The sequence below is a fragment of the Candoia aspera genome, chromosome 7 (assembly GCF_035149785.1).
Source record: "Candoia aspera isolate rCanAsp1 chromosome 7, rCanAsp1.hap2, whole genome shotgun sequence".
NCBI classification, from domain to species: Eukaryota; Metazoa; Chordata; class Lepidosauria; order Squamata; family Boidae; genus Candoia; species Candoia aspera.
This window is the reverse complement of record NC_086159.1, coordinates 19888702-19906575: the sequence shown is the minus strand read 5'-3', so window position 1 is coordinate 19906575 and position 17874 is coordinate 19888702. Positions and strand designations below refer to the sequence as shown.

Below are 17874 nucleotides of genomic sequence, written 5' to 3'. Positions count from 1 at the left end.
GTGAAAGTGTATAATAGTATGTGAGAAAGACATTGAGAAACAGGGAGAAGAGGGGCTGCCTAGGGAACAGTCAGATAAGAGAGGGCATAGCCTGCAGCTGCATAATGGATGGAGAAAGAGGCTCAGAAAGGACCCTCCCTAACTTCTCAGGCTGTAAAGGAGACAGTGGGAGATTTATTTATTCAGACTTGCAAGATTCCGTTAATGTAGCCTTACAATAAAATAGAATTAGCTCATCTGGTTGTGTTTCCTGTCTGGTCTACCTGGGAAGGCTGACATAAATCCTGTGGGCTATGCCCTCTCTTATCTGACTGTTCCCTAGGCAGCATCTCTTCACCCCTTTTCTCAAGGTCTTTCTCAGATACCATTACAAAGTGTAAGGAGTCCTCTTTATGCAAATCACCTATACATCTACTAACAATTCCAATCTACATTATACTCCTTCTTAGATGAGTAGATAAAGGTGTTCCAAAATGACACATACCTGTATCTGAAATAACAAAGTCAATTTGCTGAGTGAGTCCTTGCAATTCTGTTTTCCTCTTCTATACTGCCGTTTGTATCAAGTTTCCTTCTTTGTTTCTGATCTCATTACTGCAGCTCCCCCTCAGTGTTTTCAATAATTACTTCAGCCTCGGATTTGATGCCCATGTCACGCTGGAATTCCATGAATCTCGAGGTGAGAGAGCTACAGTTATTTGTCTCAGAGTGTACGTCTAGGAAAAAAGATTGGATACACTTAACGTGTGTCCTAAAGGTGGCCGGTATGTCTTTAATGCCTGTGGAATGGGTAGAATTTTGCCAGCTGTGAAGTTACAATACAGAGTGGGAAAAAAGAGGGTGAAAACTATTCCTATTCTTAAGAAAATAATAGAAGAGTTAAGGAAAAGGGAGATACGTTGGCTTCTCTTCAGAGAGAGTATATGCTGTACTTCCGAATTGCTTGGTTATGCAAACAGTATCAGATATATCCAGGTCTGCCCCTTCTAGGAAGGCAGCATTTAAAGGATTATCATGTGCTATCATGTGCTGTAGATATTTAGCCAAATGATGTGTAAAATGTTATCTGATAACTTTTTGCCTATTGTGAAGGCTTCAACAAACAAAACACCCAAAATCATGGTCAAATCAACAACCACCGTTGTAGAGATGACTTACTTCCAGTCTAGAAAACAGATAAACATTTGGGATAACCTTGTCTAGCTGATCTTGGCTGATTTAGAAAGCTGAGCAAAACTGGATTTACAGACACAGTCATGGAATCCTAGATTAGTCTGGGAAATCCAACAACACTCAGAAGGAGACAATGGCAAACTATTTCTGTATTGTGCCAAAGATGTTTCCATGTAGTCATCTGGAGTCAGACTTGGCTTGAAGTTTGCTGTCTATCATTCCTGTCTGATTTCATTGAAAAATTCCGTACCTTGGAATGAAAGGATGTATCGTATATATTGATGTACACAAGGAGCATGTGTGGTTATTTCAGGAGCAATGTTGATATCTCAGGTAAAAATGTATCACACAAAAGCAATCTGTTTTTCTTCATCTGAGTACTCTGTTTTGCAATAGCATAATAAAATTCTGAACAGAATTACTGTAGAGAATAGAGGGAATGGCCTTGAAGGATAGGAGGAAAAACCACCATCAAGAAAATCAGATCAGATAAAAGATAAACGAAACCTGAGTCCAGGGCAGGACTGTAACCTGAGTAAACATCCCAGACAAGACCATCACTAGTTCTCATGAAGATAAAGGGAGGGAGTGGGGAAGCACATTCAGATTTGCAAGATTCTGTTACTATAGCTTGACAATAAAAGTAGTACTGACCTACATGACATTGGATTCCTATTCTGATCTACCTTGAAGACAAGCACTCATGAATGAATATTATGTCAGCCCTCTGGGGTAGATCAGATACCACGTACACCCAAAATTCCTTTTATTAGAATGGCTATATTAAGAGAATCTTGCCAAGTGTGAATGTACTTCCCCACCTCCCTCTTTTATCTTCTTGAGAATTAGGGGGGTGCCTACCTGAGTCATTTTCATAAAACTCTCTTCATATGGGCTTAAGCCATGTTTATCTGTTTGTTGCCTTGGTAACAAATCTTCCCTCTCTCTGTCAAAGTCTCTCTATACTCTCTACATATTATAACAACTGATCCCAAATCTTTTTCCTCTGGAAAAAAAATTAGATTTCACCCACCCAATCTGGGAATTATGGTAGTGGCAATCTACCACATTTGGAGGGCACCAGTTTGTCAAGAGCTGCATTATAGTACATGCTTGGATGATGGGAAAATACATTGATGATACCCAAACTGTTTAGAATCTGGATGATTTACTCCTATGGATTTGGAATATCAACCTTATTTGTCCTTGTTTTCATGCCCATCGTCAAACCCAATAGAAAAGATTTCTCTCCCCAGTCCCATTTTTCTTAACATGCCAGACTAAATAAAGGTCTGACTGCCTGATGGAAAGAGCTAATGCATTTTTTTTCCATGTTAAAATGGCTGCAAGCAGTAGGACTCGTAATGAAGGGTCATGGAAAGGCAAAGAAATGACAGGGTGACAGTAGCACTTTTTTCCCCATATGAACATGTGCTAGAATACTTGCCAAATATGCTTGCAGCTAAACATTTTGAATAATGATTTCTGAGTTAGCAGCTTTATTTAATAATGAAGTCATAATGCTTAATAAAGAATAAATGAATGTTATTCCGGAGATGTCAGTGTGTACATGCATATGCATATAAATAAACAGAGGAGAGAGAAAATACTTTGGCAAGAGCAAGCTGCATGTTTTTAAGTATTTGGTCAGAAAGATTTTACACAGCACCTATATTTTCTCTTGATGCTGTTCTGTTCTTCACACACCTCTGCTTTAACCTATGACACATAATGGGGGAAAATTATATTTTTTTGAGGTTTTGCTTTAGAATCCTTACTGCATATTGTATTTGGTTGATGGAGTGTCAATCACTTTTTTTTTTGGCAATCACTTTTTTTTTTTTTTGGCAACCTCAGATCTCCTACCTTCTGCCATTCCTTCATCTTTCCTGGCTCTTATGTTTAGCTTACAGGAGCTAAACTGCTAGTTCTTGTTCATTAAAATCCCACCTGTGACAAACTGTTTCTCTACTCCTGCCATTAGCTGAAGGTTGGGTATTCCAAAGGTTTGGGAAAGCTCCCTGTTTGTTGGTCAGCTGCCAGGTAATGCAAAGTCATAATTAACTGGGCCATTCAATATAAGCTAAAATATCTTCTATATAAATCAGGGGAGTGCTGCTTTTTCTGACTTGAGGATCAGAGATGTACTGTCCAAGAACTTTGCTCCAAAGACCAGGTGTAAGGTATGAAGCCGGTGAAGCAGGAACCAGCAATTCTCAGGCTAGGCAGAACTGTTACATCAGCATATATCAGGTGTCTTCCAAGGCCATCAAAGGAACAGCCAGGTATCCATTGGTTCAGAAAGGCAGGAAGGAAGACCCTGGAGTTTAAATTTTGGAACATAGATTGATACATAGGCTTTGACTTCCATATAGTGCAGTAGGTAAAGTTTCTATGTGTATGTGACTTCAGTCTTGTTTGCAGTAAAGAGAATAATCTTGCCAAGTTGAGTTCCTGAATGTAAGTGCCTGGAGAGCTGAGATTTATAGTCATGCCTGATGTGTGAAGCCTGATAGCAAGTGCAAACAGGACACTTAATAAATAAAATTGATTTGATTTACATTCAATTAAAATTAAACAAAATTGATATGATTGTTTTCTAATAATTTTATTTATTTATTTATTTATTTATCAAATTTATCACCACCCATCTCCTCCCACCAGGGGGACTCTGGGCGTAATAATGTTCTTCTGCCATATTAAACATTGTACTTTGGCAACAATTGGAGGTTTCTTGGTGCTGCATCTGCTTCTCCTATAAACTATGCAAGTCAAGAATTTTGCCTTAAAAACTTGGTAATTCAGTAATAGGTTAGTCTTCAAGATATTGTTATTCTTTCTCTCTTTTCTTAAGTAAATGCTCAATCTTCCTTGAATTACAGAAAGGCACTTCATTACTTAATTCAGATAACTTTTTTTTTACTGCCAGTTCATATCACCATTTGATTTATTGTTATTTCTTGAAAAAGTTAAGTGTGTAAAGCAAATGCAGTCTTTAATGGACTTTGTAAAGTCTTTTTAAATTCAGCTTTCGTTTTCTTCCTTCTCACAGAGGCAAATCCTGAAAAATTCAACAGCCGGTTTCGAAATAAAATGTTTTATGCTGGGGTGAGTTGATAGGTTTCTCTCTCCTCTTTTTTCTTTTCTTGAGCAATTGGCAATAAACAAATAGGCCAGTATTGTCCTATGTTAGAGCGAAGAACCACGCTGAGACGGTATCTCGGTCTCTAGTGTTTATTGAACTACTCTATAGACAGAAAATTCTTCCAAACTGAAAGACCGTGGGAAACCCACACAGATAAACCCACAACTCAAGGCGGGTCTGCTCTGAGTTTCTTTGAAGGAAGGTTCAAAGCCTCTAAACTACGCATGTGTTTTCCCCCCTGGATGGGGGCTCCCTCCTGCTCACCATCAGTACTCATGACAGGTACATCTCTAACAGCACAATCCTAGGCATATCTAATCAGAAAGAATGCCTATTGAGTTCAGTAAGACTTAAGGCCACTTATGTCTGCATATGGAACTATCGCTTCAAAGCTTTTGAAAGGAACAAGGTTTTGCATAGATGCTAAGGAAAAAAGCAACATTGGCTACTGTTCCTGTGGAAGTGTACTTTAGACGGGGAATCAGAAAGACTCTGTAGATACTGTAGGTTTTCATCTATCAGCTTCTGCCTAAATACTTCATGGTTTGATACCATTCTAAGCATACCCTAGATTGATCCTTGGCTACATGTAGATGGAGCTCAGACTCTGTGGCCAGCAGTCCCCAGAAAAATTAAGCCAAATGCCTGTGCTAAAAATAAGCTAAGGCATCCAGAAGCCAATTCTGCATTTTCCTGTCCATGTACTGGACTGATACAGAATAAAGAGGAGGAGAGGAGTATGAATTATCAGTGACAGAAACTGATCATCCTTCTGGTATATTTTGGTCTTATTTTCCATTCTGGGTTTTTATGTGTTCTAAATTAAGGGATTTTTTTAAAAAAACTACAACTGGGACTACTAAGAAGCAGACACTGTTTCCAAATGCTTCTGTAACTGACAACAGGGAAAATAAGTCATAATCCAGAGAAGAAATCACATATTTTGTTCTGCACTGAAATGTGGCTGCTTTCTATGGGGCAAGTTTGCTTAACAAAACTTCGTGGCACTTGATGTTCTAGAAATACTGTCAAAAATTTCAGGAAAAGTTATGTCTCCCTTTCTGTACTTCTTCTGTTCCTGTTTAATCTAGGCAGCCTTTTCAGATTTCCTTCAGAGAAGCTCTAGAGATTTATCCAAACATGTGAAAGTTGTGGTAAGTATAATAGAGAACACAGTGCCTTTTAATGACTGTGAGCCAGGAAATGGCCTGTCAGTTTGGGTGCTTTGTCTGAAGCCTAGAGAAAATATGAAAGAACATTTTCATTTATATTAACATGAGTGAAGGTCCTGGGTTTGGCGTTTTGGATTGACCATTTTTAATACAAACAAGGCTCCAGTGCCTTTAAACCAAAACAAATGATAAAGAGAGAAATATAATTTGAGGGGATACAGTGTCTTATTTCTGGGCATAACTGTAATTTCCTGGTTCGTCATTTGTATATATATATGGGATTTATTAAGGCTGTGCAGATCTTTGTGGGGCTTTGCTTCAAAAAGGTTTGAGGAAACCACCCCTCAAACCTGCTTTGTAAAGCAAGATCCTTCAGCAAAGGATTGTTACCTTGTCATGGTGCTGGAGCTTGAGCACCTCAATGATGCCATGAGCTAAACCGTGAAGGGCCACCCAAGACGGGAAGGTCATGACAGAGAGGTCAGACTAAACGTGATCCCTGGGGAAGGTAATGGCAACCCACCCCAGTATTCTTGCCGTGAAAACTAAATGGATCAGTACAACCAGAGATATGTCGGTATACCATTGGAAGATGAGACCCCCCAGGTCGGAAGATGGTCAAAATGCTACTGGGGAGGAACAGAGGATGAGTTCAACTAGCTCCAGACGTGATGACGCAGCTAGCTCAAAGCCGAAAGGATGGCTAGCGGACGACGGTGCTGGTGGTGAACGGCGAATCCGATGTTCTAAGGATCAACACACCATTGGAACCTGGAACGTAAGAGTTGATGGCTACTTATCTTGAGCCCCTTCCCCTGTTTCCTTGCTATTGTCATGTGTGCCATTGCGCTGATGACTTCAGCTCAACGGCACTCATGACATACTGCCCCCTGTCCAAATAGTGCTCCCCCCCGGTTTTCTGGTTTTTTTTTTTTCTTGGAGCTGTCAACCGGAACTTTTTTTAAAATTTCCCACCGGAGTAGTTCTCGCCCCTCCCTTTGCTCCTCCACCACGTGCCTTCCCAGGGTGTGTCCTTAGTACGCATGCCCAGGTCACGCCCTGGCGTGCGCATGCTCCGGCCACACCCTGTTTGTTTGGCTCAGTTCGGCGAGGAGAGGCGTGGCTGGTCGGGTGCTTATCAGCTCCAGGTAGGGCCCTTCTTTTTTATTCAAAGTGCGTCGCCTTTGTTATTTGTGCTCCTGGGCGTTGCCCCCAGGTTGCCCTGTTGACTTGCTTGCCACTCCCCCGTGGGCCCGGGGTGGGGGGAGGGTGCTGGCGAACGCTTGTTACTGCCTCGTGGGCCCGGGGCGGGGGGAGTGAGTCCTGGGGGGGGGAGGTCCACCCAAGTCGCGGGCTTGGGGGGGCCCTTTCCCTTGGGGCACGGTAGGCGGGGGGCCCCGCGGGGGAGGGGTTTTGCAGGGGACGGCTTGCTAACCTTGGTTTTGGCTTGTCAGGGTATGCCCGGTGAAAAGCCCGGGTCAGGTCAGGCGCGTTAACGTTGTGCGCCGCCACCCATTCCGGGTGGGGGAAGTGTTTCCACCTGACCAAATAGTGTAGAGTTCCTCGTTGCTTGCGGGAGTCGAGTATGTCCCTTACGTCAAAGTGATGTTGCCCGTCGATCATCACCGGTGAGGGCTGTGGCGTGCTTGGGTGCCATCGAGAGGTGGTTGCCGGTTTCAGAAGGCTGGTGTGAAACACCGGGTGGAGTCTCCGTAGGTTGTGTGGCAGGTCCAAGCGTATTGCCACCGGGTTCACTATTTGCGTGACTCGGAACGGCCCGATGTACTTAGGCCCCAGTTTTTTCGAGGGTTGGGGTGACTTTAGGAATTTGGTGGATAGGTAGACCATATCCCCCGCCTGGAACGTCGGTTGTTGGCGCCGGTGCTTGTCGGCCTGCTCTTTGTAGGCTGCCTGTGCATCCTTCAGCGCCGCCGTGATTATTGGCCATGATTCCGCGATCTTCCGTCCCCAGTCGCTAGCGTCCACCTGGGGTTCCGGGGGTTGAGGTAGCTCCGGTATGGGGATGAAGTCGCGCCCCGAGACTACCTCGAACGGAGTTTTCCCCGTGCTCGTGTGGACGGCGTTGTTGTATGCGACTTCGGCGAACGGGAGCAGTTCAGCCCAGTCGTCTTGGTGATAGTTGGTATATGAGCGTATGAATTGCTCTAGGGTGGCATTGAGGACCTCTGTGGCTCCGTCCGTCTGGGGGTGCCAGGCAGTGGATAGGGCCTGTTGGGTCCCCGTCAGCTTTAGGAAGGCCCGCCAGAATTTAGAGGTGAACTGTGTGCCCCTGTCGGTCACCACACGTGCGGGACATCCATGTAGCCTATACACGTGGATGAGGAAGAGTTTGGCTAGTTGTTGTGCGGATGGGACCGACGTGCAGGGGATGAAGTGGGCCTGTTTTGAGAAGTAATCCTTCACCACCCAGATGGCCGTTTTCTTCTGGCTGGGTGGGAGGTCCACTATAAAATCCATAGAGATTTCCTCCCATGGGCGGGAGGGTTCTGCCACCCGTTGTAATAGCCCCGCGGGTTTGCCTGGTGCCCGTTTGGCCCTAGCGCACGTTGGGCAGGACGCTACGTATGCTTTCACGTCTCGCCTGAGTGCGGGCCACCAGAATTGACGCCGTGTTAGGTGTAGGGTCTTGAGGAACCCAAAGTGTCCCGCTTGCTTGGCGTCGTGTGACCTATGCAAGATCGCTTGGCGTTGCGAGTCCGGGACATAGATTCTGCCTTCCCCCCATGCCAGGTCCTGTGCCATCGTTACCTTGTCGGGGTTTGCCAGGAACCAGGGGTCGGTTTTGAGGGCGGCGGCGATGTCCATGCGTATTCCCCCTGGTAGTTGCGGTTGGCTTCGTCTGGTCGCAGGTTGTCCCGCCGTCGGTTGCACCGTAGAGTCGAGCTGTCTCCGAGCACCGCTTCGGGTGGTCACGGCCATCCCCAGTTGCGAGGCGGATAGGACCGTCCCAATGGTGTCTGGGGCGGGCTCTTCGTCTTGGGGCAGTCGGGAGAGGGCGTCGGCCAGGAAGTTCTTTTTGCCCGGCATGAACTTCAGCTGGAAATTAAAGCGGCTGAAGAATTGGGCCCATCGGACCTGTTTTGGGCTGAGGCGTCTGGGCGTTCGGAGGGCCTCGAGGTTCCGGTGGTCGGTCCAGACCTCGAATGGTTGGGTGGCTCCCTCGAGTAGGTGTCGCCATGTTTCTAGCGCCGATTTTACCGCGAAGGCTTCTTTCTCCCAGACGTGCCATCACCTTTCTGTCTCGGAAAACTTCCTCGACAGGTAGGCGCATGGTTTCAGGAGTCCCGTGGGGTCCTTTTGGAGTAGGATGGCCCCCAGGGAGAAGTCTGAGGCGTCGGCTTGGACCACGAACGGCCGTTCTGGGTCCGGGTGCGCGAGGATTGGCTCCGTGGTGAACAGCGCTTTCAGCTTGTTGAATGCGGTCTGGCACGCGGGAGTCCAATTCAATACTGTGCCCGGGTTCTTGGCGCGTCGGGTGTCCCCCACCCCTTTGGTTTTGAGGAGGTCCGTTAGGGGGAGGGCTATCTCTGCAAACCCCCGGGCGAATGACCTGTAAAAATTTGCGAAGCCGAGGAAGCTCTGGAGTTGGCGTCTGTTGCGGGGGCGCTCTCAGTTTAGCACCGCCTCGACTTTTGCGGGGTCCATTTCTATGCCGTCCCCGGAGATTCGGTACCCCAGGTAGTCTAGGCGCGCTTTATGAAATTCGCACTTTGTAGGTTTGGCATAGAGCTGTGCCCTTCTGAGCTTGTCGAGGACTTGCCTGACTAGGGTCACATGTTCCTCGTGCGTTTTAGTGTAGATAAGGACGTCGTCTATGTAGACAAGGACCCCTTTGAACAGGTGTTCATGCAGTACCTCATTGATGAGCTGCATAAACACCCCAGGGGCCCCCGCGAGTCCGAACGGCAGCACTTTGTACTGGAAGGCGCCTAGGGGGCAGTTGAACGCAGTCTTCCATTCGTCCCCCTCCCTGATTCGGATGCGATAGTACGCCTCGCGAAGGTCCAATTTGGAAAAGACTTTGCCCGTGGACAGGTGGGCGAGCATGTCCTTCACCAGGGGTAAGGGGTATTTGTTGGACAGGGAAGCCGCGTTTAGGCCCCGGTAGTCGGTGCAGAGCCGTAGGGTGCCGTCTTTCTTCTCCCGGAATAAGACGGGGGCTCCGACCGGTGAGCATGCTGGCTCTATGAATCCCCTGTCTAGGTTTTTATCGATGAACTCCCGGAGGGTTGCCATCTCCTTCGGGGTCATCGAGTAGATCTTCGGTCTAGGTAAGGGGACGTCGGGCAGCAGGTCGATCCGGCAATCCGTCTTGCGGTGGGGGGGTAGTTGGTCAGCTTCCGCCTCTCCGAAGACCTCGGAGAAGTCGGCGTATTGTTCCGGTAGGTCTGCTATGGTAGCGGCGTTGTCCTGTGTAGTCGCCTCCGCTCGTCCCACAGTGGGGTTGGTTCTGCCCGCTGGAACTGGTGCCCGATACTTGCCGTCGCCAAATGTGAAGGTGCGGGTCTCCCAGTTGATGCGTGGGTTGTTTGTCGCGAGCCATGGCATTCCCAGGACTGCAATGGGCCGTCCGATGTGAGTGACGACGAACGATGTGCGTTCGGTGTGAGTGCCCATTTGCAGGGTGACTGGCTCGGTTTGCATCGTAGCTGGTTTCCCTCCCGCTGTAGAGCCGTCCAGCTGGTGGAATGCCAACGGCGTGGGGAGGGGGAAGCAGCGGAGGTCGAGTTTGGCGACTAAGTCGGGGTGGATGAGGTTTTTTGAGCACCCCGAGTCCACTAGTGCCGCGGCCGTGGTGGCTCCGTTGCCGGCAGAGAGTTTAATTGAATTGCCGCCATTATTACGGAGCTTTCACCGTTCCGTCGAGGTGGTCCGCGCTGTTGTCCCACCGCCTCCCTCGCAACGTGTTTCAGGGCAGGCGGGGAGCTTTTCCCGCCGGCTGGTCTGGGTCTACGTTGTCCTCTTCCCCCCAGTAGGCGTCCCAGCCTTCCTCTGGTGTCGCTGTGGCTACGGTCATTCGGCGGTGAGGGGGCGGCACCGGGTTAGGTGGTTTGGGGCTAATTTTCGGGGTGGGTTTAGGCGCACTGGTCGGCAGTCGGTTGGCGAAGCAATCCGCCGTCTTGTGCCCTAGTTTGCCACACCTCCCGCAGGGCTCCCGATTGAATTTCTTCTTTGGGTATGTGGGGCCGGCCGTCCCCACGTGTGGTGCGGGTACCTTTTTGCAGGTATAGTTTGTGTCTTCCGTGGTTGTCATGAGGAAGGTGCGGTGCGCGTGTTCGGCTTTCCCCGCGAGGTGGATCCACCCGTGTAGCGTTTCTGGGTCGTCGCGGTAGAGGGCCCATTGGAGTACGTCGCGGTTGAGCCCCCTTTTGAACATTTCCAGCAGGGTGGTCTCGGACCAGTCGCTGACCTTCCCCGCAAGGGCTTTGAACTCAAGGGCGTAGTCTGGGACAGTGCGTGTGCCCTGTTTAAGTCTTTGGAGTGCGCTTTTCGCCCTCACTTTGGCTAGTGGGTCTTCGAAGTAGTTTTTCATCTCATTGATGAAGGCGGGGAAGTTGGCGAGGGCGGGGGAGCTGGACTCGTACAGTTGGACGTACCAGTCCGCCGCCCTGTCTTGTAATTTGATCGCCACGGCGGCGATTTTGTCCGCTTCGGAGTCGTAGGAGTGTCCGTGCCTCCCCATGAACTCCCTGGCGTTCGTTATAAAGAACGACAGTTTCGTGGGGTTCCCATCAAAGAAGATGGGGAAGTCCTTTGGGGCCCGGGCGTTTTGCGCGGCCCTTCCTCTCGCTTCCCGGCCTGTGGTGTCGTCCGCCTGGGCCGTCTGCTGACCTTCCGCTGGCCCGTGGGGGTTCGGTGCTTCGCTCGGGGTGTGGGCCTGTGCGGGGACGTCGTTGGGCGGCGAGGGGGGCATGAGCGACTGAAGCATGGTCCGGAGTTCCTCCAGTTGGGTCCGCATGGCCGCGAGTTCAGCTCGTGCTTCCTCGTCCACGGTCCGTGCCTCCGCTGGGGCCGGTTCCGTCGGTGTGTCGGCGGGGGTGGGTTGCCGGCGGGGTTCAATCTCCCTCTGCCGTTGGTCCGCTTCCTCCGCCGTCTGCTGGGTGTCTCCATCGTCCTTCTCCGTGCTGACCGCCGTTGGGCTGTCGCTCCACGCCCGTTGCTGGGGTGCGATGTGGGGCGCGGGGTCCTCCGCTGGTTTCGGAAGGTATGTTGCTCCCTCCCGCGGTCGGGTTGCCTCCGTCGCCATCTCCCCTTGGGGTTGGAGCTGAGGCTCGGGTCGGTTCGGGTGGGCGTCCATGGCTCCGGGAGTCCGTGGTGCCTCTGGCCTCGGTCGGTCCTCCTCTGTTTCTCGCTGTGCGGCTCGCCCTCCTTGTCCGCATCGCTCCGGCTTCATTTTTCTGGTCTTCTCGCCATCTATTCCTCCCGCGGCTCGTTGTCATCCGGTGGGGCTCGGCGAGGCTGAGTTTATGACTCTCAGCTTTATGTCATGCGCTGCCTACCTCTGAATAATGCTCAGACACTGGTTCGGTGGAACAGGCTCTGGTTTATTCACAGCGCAGGTACAGCATTGGAAAAAAGCTGAGAGTGACAGGAGCGCGCCGGTGCGGGGTTTAAATACCCCGCGCCGGTCAGCGCCCCCTCACTCGTGGTCACGTCACCCCCCTTTGTCCAATACGTTGACTTGCCGGTGGGTGAGAGGTTGCGAGCCCCCGCTGGCGTTCCGGGATCGCCCATCATCGGTTTCTCTATTCCTCCGGTGATTGCTGTCAGCTGGGCGATCTCCGTTGTATTAGCGCTAATGGCTTGGGTGTGCTCCGCGATCCGTTTAGCTATTGTTTCTTGACCTTCAGTCGTTGTGAGTTGATGGCTACTTATCTTGAGCCCCTTCCCCTGTTTCCTTGCTATTGTCATGTGTGCCATTGCGCTGATGACTTCAGCTCAACGGCACTCATGACAATACGCCCCAACCACAAATGCTGAAGAAGCTGAAGTAGAGCAGTTCTATGAGGATCTGCAGCACCTACTGGACAACACACCTAAAAGAGATGTTATTTTCATCATGGGAGACTGGAATGCTAAGGTGGGCAGTTAGATTGACTACATCCTTTGCAGCCAAAGGTGGCGGACATCTATACAGTCGGTAAAAACAAGACCTGGAGCTGACTGTAGTTCAGATCATGAACTTCTTCTTGCACAATTTAGGATCAGACTAAAGAGATTAGGGAAGACCCACAGATCAGCTAGATATGAGCTCACTAATATTCTAAGGAATACGCAGTGGAGGTGAAGAATAGATTTAAGGGACTAGATTTAGTAGATAGGGTCCCAGAAGAACTCTGGACAGAAGTTCGCAGCATTGTTCAGGAGGCAGCAACAAAATACATCCCAAAGAAAGAGAAAACCAAGAAGGCAAAATGGCTGTCTGCTGAGACACTAGAAGTAGCCCAAGAAAGAAGGAAAGCAAAAGGCAACAGTGATAGGGGGAGATATGCCCAATTAAATGCAAAATTCCAGAGGTTAGCCAGAAGAGATAAGGAATTATTTTTAAACAAGCAATGCGCAGAAGTGGAAGAAGACAATAGAATAGGAAGGACAAGAGACCTCTTCCAGAAAATTAGAAACATTGGAGGTAAATTCCAGGCAAAAATGGGTATGATCCAAAACAAAGATGGCAAGGACCTAACAGAAGAAGAAGAGATCAAGAAAAGGTGGCAAGAATATACAGAAGACCTGTATAGGAAGGATAACAATATCGGGGATAGCTTTGACGGTGTGGTCAGTGAGCTAGAGCCAGACATCCTGAAGAGTGAGGTTGACAACTAAAGAATGTTCAAACTATCGAACAGTGGCACTCATTTCACATGCCAGTAAGGTAATGCTCAAGATCCTGCAAGGTAGACTTCAGCAATTCATGGAGCGAGAATTGCCAGATGTACCAGCTGCGTTTAGAAAAGGCAGAGGAACTAGGGACCAAATTGCCAATGTCTGATGGATAATGGAAAAAGCCAGGGAGTTTCAGAAAAACATCTATTTCTGTTTTATTGACTATTCTAAAGCCTTTGACTGTGTGGACCATAACAATTGTGGCAAGTTCTTAGTGGTATGGGGATACCAAGTCATCTTGTCTGCCTCCTGAAGAATCTGTATAATGACCAAGTAGCAACGGTAAGAACAGACCACGGAACAACGGACTGGTTTAAGATTGGGAAAGGAGTACGGCAGGGCTGTATACTCTCACCCTACCTATTCAACGTGTATGCAGAACACATCATGCGACATGCTGGGCTTGAGGAATCCAAGGCTGGAGTTAAAATCACTGGAAGAAACATTAAGAATCTCAGATATGCAGATGATACCACTTTGATGGCTGAAAGCAAAGAGGAACTGAGGAGCCTTATGATGAAGGTGAAAGAAGAAAGTGCAAAAGCTGGCTTGCAGCTAAACCTCAAAAAAACCAAGATTATGGCAACCAGCTTGATTGTTAACTGGCAAATAGAGGGAGAAAATGTAGAAGCAGTGAAAGACTTTGTATTTCTAGGTGTGAAGATTACTGCAGATGCTGACTGCAGTCAGGAAATCAGAAGACGCTTAATCCTTGGGAGAAGAGCAATGACAAATCTCGATAAAATAGTTAAGAGCAGAGACATCACACTGAGAACAAAGGCCCGCATAGTTAAAGCAATGGTGTTCCATGTAGTAACATATGGCTGCGAGAGCTGGATCATAAGGAAGGCTGAGCGAAGGAAGATCGATGCTTTTGAACTGTGGTGTTGGAGGAAAATTCTGAGAGTGCCTTGGACTGCAAGAAGATCAAACCAGTCCATCCTCCAGGAAATCAAGCCAGGCTGCTCACTTGAGGGAATGATATTAAAGGCAAAACTGAAATACTTTGGCCACATAATGAGAAGACAGGACACCCTGGAGAAGATGTTGATGCTAGGGAGAGTGGAAGGCAAAAGGAAGAGGGGTCGACCAAGGGCAAGATGGATGGATGAAATTCTAGAGGTGATGGATTTGTCCCTGGGGGAGCTGGGGGTGTTGACGACCGACAGGAAGCTCTGGTGTGGGCTGGTCCATGAAGTCACAAAGAGTCGGAAGCGACTAAACGAATAAACAACAAAGGAACACCAGTTCCTCCCTTGTGAGCGCAAAGTCCTCATATTTCTTCATTTCACCTGCTTCATTTTTCCTCTTGGGCACTTGCAGTAGCTGGAAGAAACTTTTCCACATGAGCCAGATCTGCAAAGCAATGTCTTCTGGCTTTGAGAAGTACCTGAGAAGGCTGTGATTGATTGAATGATTGATTGATTGATTGATTGATTATATGCCATCAAGTCATTTTCGACTCTTAGCAACTACATAGATAGATTTTCTCCATGATGATCTGTCCCTAATCTGGTCCTTCAGCTCTTCCATCGCCTCTGTAACTGAGTCCATCCACCTTATTGCTAGTGGTCCTCTTCTTCTCTTTCCTTCCACCTTTCCCAGGATTAGAGCCTTCTCCAGAGACCTGGGTCTTTGCATAATGTGTCCAAAGTAGGATAATTTGAGGCTGGTCATTTGTGCCTCAAGTGAGAACTCTGGGGAAGGCTATAAGGTGACTGAAAACATCTCAGTGGGACAAATGAAAGATTCCTCATGCAGGCGTAATCTTTCTTCTTTGAAGTCTCACCTAGCAATAAATAAAATAAATAAAGAAGGAGAAGCAAAGCATGGTGGGTTGGGTAGGGTAGTCACCCATCTTTATTGACTTATAAATAGAATTTTAAAAATGTATGAGCATTATTAATGTGCTTCGGTGTGAATGGTCCCAATCCAATTCTGATTCTGGCAAGAATTGATTAATTGTTTTTTTTTCCCCCTAGCTGTCTGAGGTTTTTTAGGTGATTAAGGATATCCTTCTGAACCACAGAACCTAGAATCCCATGACTTAAAGTCTGGGTTCATACAATATACTAAACTAAGCTAAAATGGGGTTGGATGGCTTGTGGTTCAGCATATTGTAGGAACCTTGTTATTGTTTTGGTACCATGACCAATCATTGTGTTAAGCTACTATAGAAGTATGGTTTGCTTAGGTATTTATGCCCTGTGACCAGAAGAATTATGCTTTCTTAACCCAGGTTTTTAGAATGTTGTATGAACCCGCCCTAGGTGTGTGATTCAATCAGTCCCTAAAGGATCTCTCTTCTTATGCCTTAAGTCCCACAGACCTGGCAGAACATCTTTCATCTTCTTGGTAACTCTGATGATTTGTTAGGGTAATATCACAGTGACCCCACTGCAGAGCCTCTAGAACATATATTGGCCAAATGGTTGTTGTTACACCAATAAACATGCTGCTGGGGATAGAAGATGCTTGGGAACAGAAAGCTGTACTCCCAAGTGTAGCAGTCTTCAGCTTGGTGTCTTCCAAATTACCCTTCCCTCTGCCAGACCTTCTTAGGTAGACGTTCCAATCAAATCATCTGAATCTTGTGATGCAACCTACTCAGATTCTGTATCTATTTGTGGTCATCAGGGCTCTCTGATTTATATTGGATACCCACTGCTCCAGGTCTGCATTCCATTCTCAACTTTCAGGATCCTATTTCTCCGCAATTGATTATTCTGTTATTAAGTTTACCTGTTCATATTTGCTTTCATTTTCTTTCTCTTACTTTCTGGCAGTGTGATGGGACTGACCTGACTTCCAAGATTCAGGAGCTGAAATTCCAATGTATAGTATTTTTAAACATACCCAGGTAAAGAGTTTTTATTCTAGGACTCTTTTTAGATGTTTCAAAAGACTAAAATAAACAACAACCCCAAAATGCATACACCCTGTTTATTTATTCATTTGAATATATTTATTTATTTGATTTATCCTGCCTTTATTTTTTGTCAACTCAAGGCAGCATACATACCTAATGCTCTCACCTCCTATTTTCCCCATAGCAGCAACCCTGTGGGGTGGTTTGGGCTGAGAGAGAGTGATTGGCCCAAGGTCACCCACACCTAGCCAGCTTTTATGCCTAAGGCGGGACTAGAACTCTCAGTCTCCTGGTTTCTAGGCCAGCACCTTAATCACTACACCAAACCAGCCCTCAAGTTTGTATGCCACAAACTACCAAATATATCAAGTAAACTATGGTTGGTCCTGTTTGTCTGAGGACCACTAGCATCACCTTGACTTTTTCATACATCTCCTAATTCTCCCTCTCCCATTCTTCCTGTTATTTAATTCAATATCTTTCCTAACCATTTTTGAGTGCTGTGGTCAAAGTTTATGTGTTGAAGGTCAACAAATAAAATTAATTATGAGTCCAAAGAAACCCTCAAAGCCTAAACTGTGTGTGTGTGTGTTTTGTTCTTCTATCCAATACTAGTTCAGTCCTTATATTTGGATCAACAGATTTTCCAACCCAAATCTTGTTTTGTTTAAGCTTCAACTTTCCCCAGATAAATAAAGCAAAATGTATTTATTAGGAGTTCCATAGCCCCTCTAGGATTAGTCAGTGGAAAACAAGGCAATCTGCATAATGACAGCGTTGCAGCTCAAATCTCCTGATGCGATTTATCAAGAGCTGAAAACACAGTTTGTGAACTTTCCTGAAGGTGGCATGCCTGGATGAACTTGGTCTTATTTAGCTTAGGGGTGAAGAGACACAGAGAGAACAGATTTATTCTGCTGCTTTTTAAAAAAATCTGATTTGTTCTTCTTGTGTGATCATCTGCCTTTCTCCAAATCCATACACTTTTATCTTTATCCTTCCTTAACACTCAGTTTGTTTTTCGGATTTGTAATATGGCCACTGTCAATCTCTATCTCCAATAAGTCTGCAGTTTTTCAGCATTTTCAGTCCTATCTTTAATCCCCTATCCAGAATCAAAACAAAAGAAAATCCTGTTTTCTTTCTGCTATGTGTCTGACTCCATAAAAGAGTCGACTTCTTCATTTCATGAGTGGATCTGAAATATTGTGTTTGTTGTTAGAATATTGTGGATATCACATAGTGTATTATATAGTCCATCGTAATAACACAACACTTTCCTGCCCATTTTTTAAAAAGTACTGTTGCATAAACAGCCCATAATGCATCGTTTCCAGAACTGGCTAACTTTGTCAATGAGCCATGCCTGCCAGAAAAGCAAGGTAACAAAGGATTTGGACTTTTGTAAGAATAGACTTTTTAAGTAGTGTTTGAGAATTTTTATTTTTAAGTTGAATGGGGTCAGCACAAGTTCTCTACATACTTTTTAATGGACCATTTGGAGATGGCTGTTCTGATCTTTTTTCATCCATGCTGTACTGGCCCTGTAAAAGGTGCACGAGAAATATTTCATAAATGTATTGCAATGAAAAAGAGCTAGTTTGATGTAA

At 46.8% G+C, this 17874-nt stretch overlaps 1 protein-coding gene across 1 annotated transcript in view; it reads left to right on the top strand.

The window, feature by feature from the left end:
* Window positions 1–17874, top strand: part of DGKI (diacylglycerol kinase iota) — a 220799-nt gene that overhangs the window by 93369 nt on the left and 109556 nt on the right. Inside the window, exons 15-18 of the mRNA XM_063308888.1 lie at window positions 601–679; window positions 4226–4281; window positions 5410–5472; window positions 16182–16255. Coding sequence (XP_063164958.1) covers window positions 601–679; window positions 4226–4281; window positions 5410–5472; window positions 16182–16255 — 272 coding nt within the window. The remainder of the gene's footprint in view (window positions 1–600; window positions 680–4225; window positions 4282–5409; window positions 5473–16181; window positions 16256–17874) is intronic.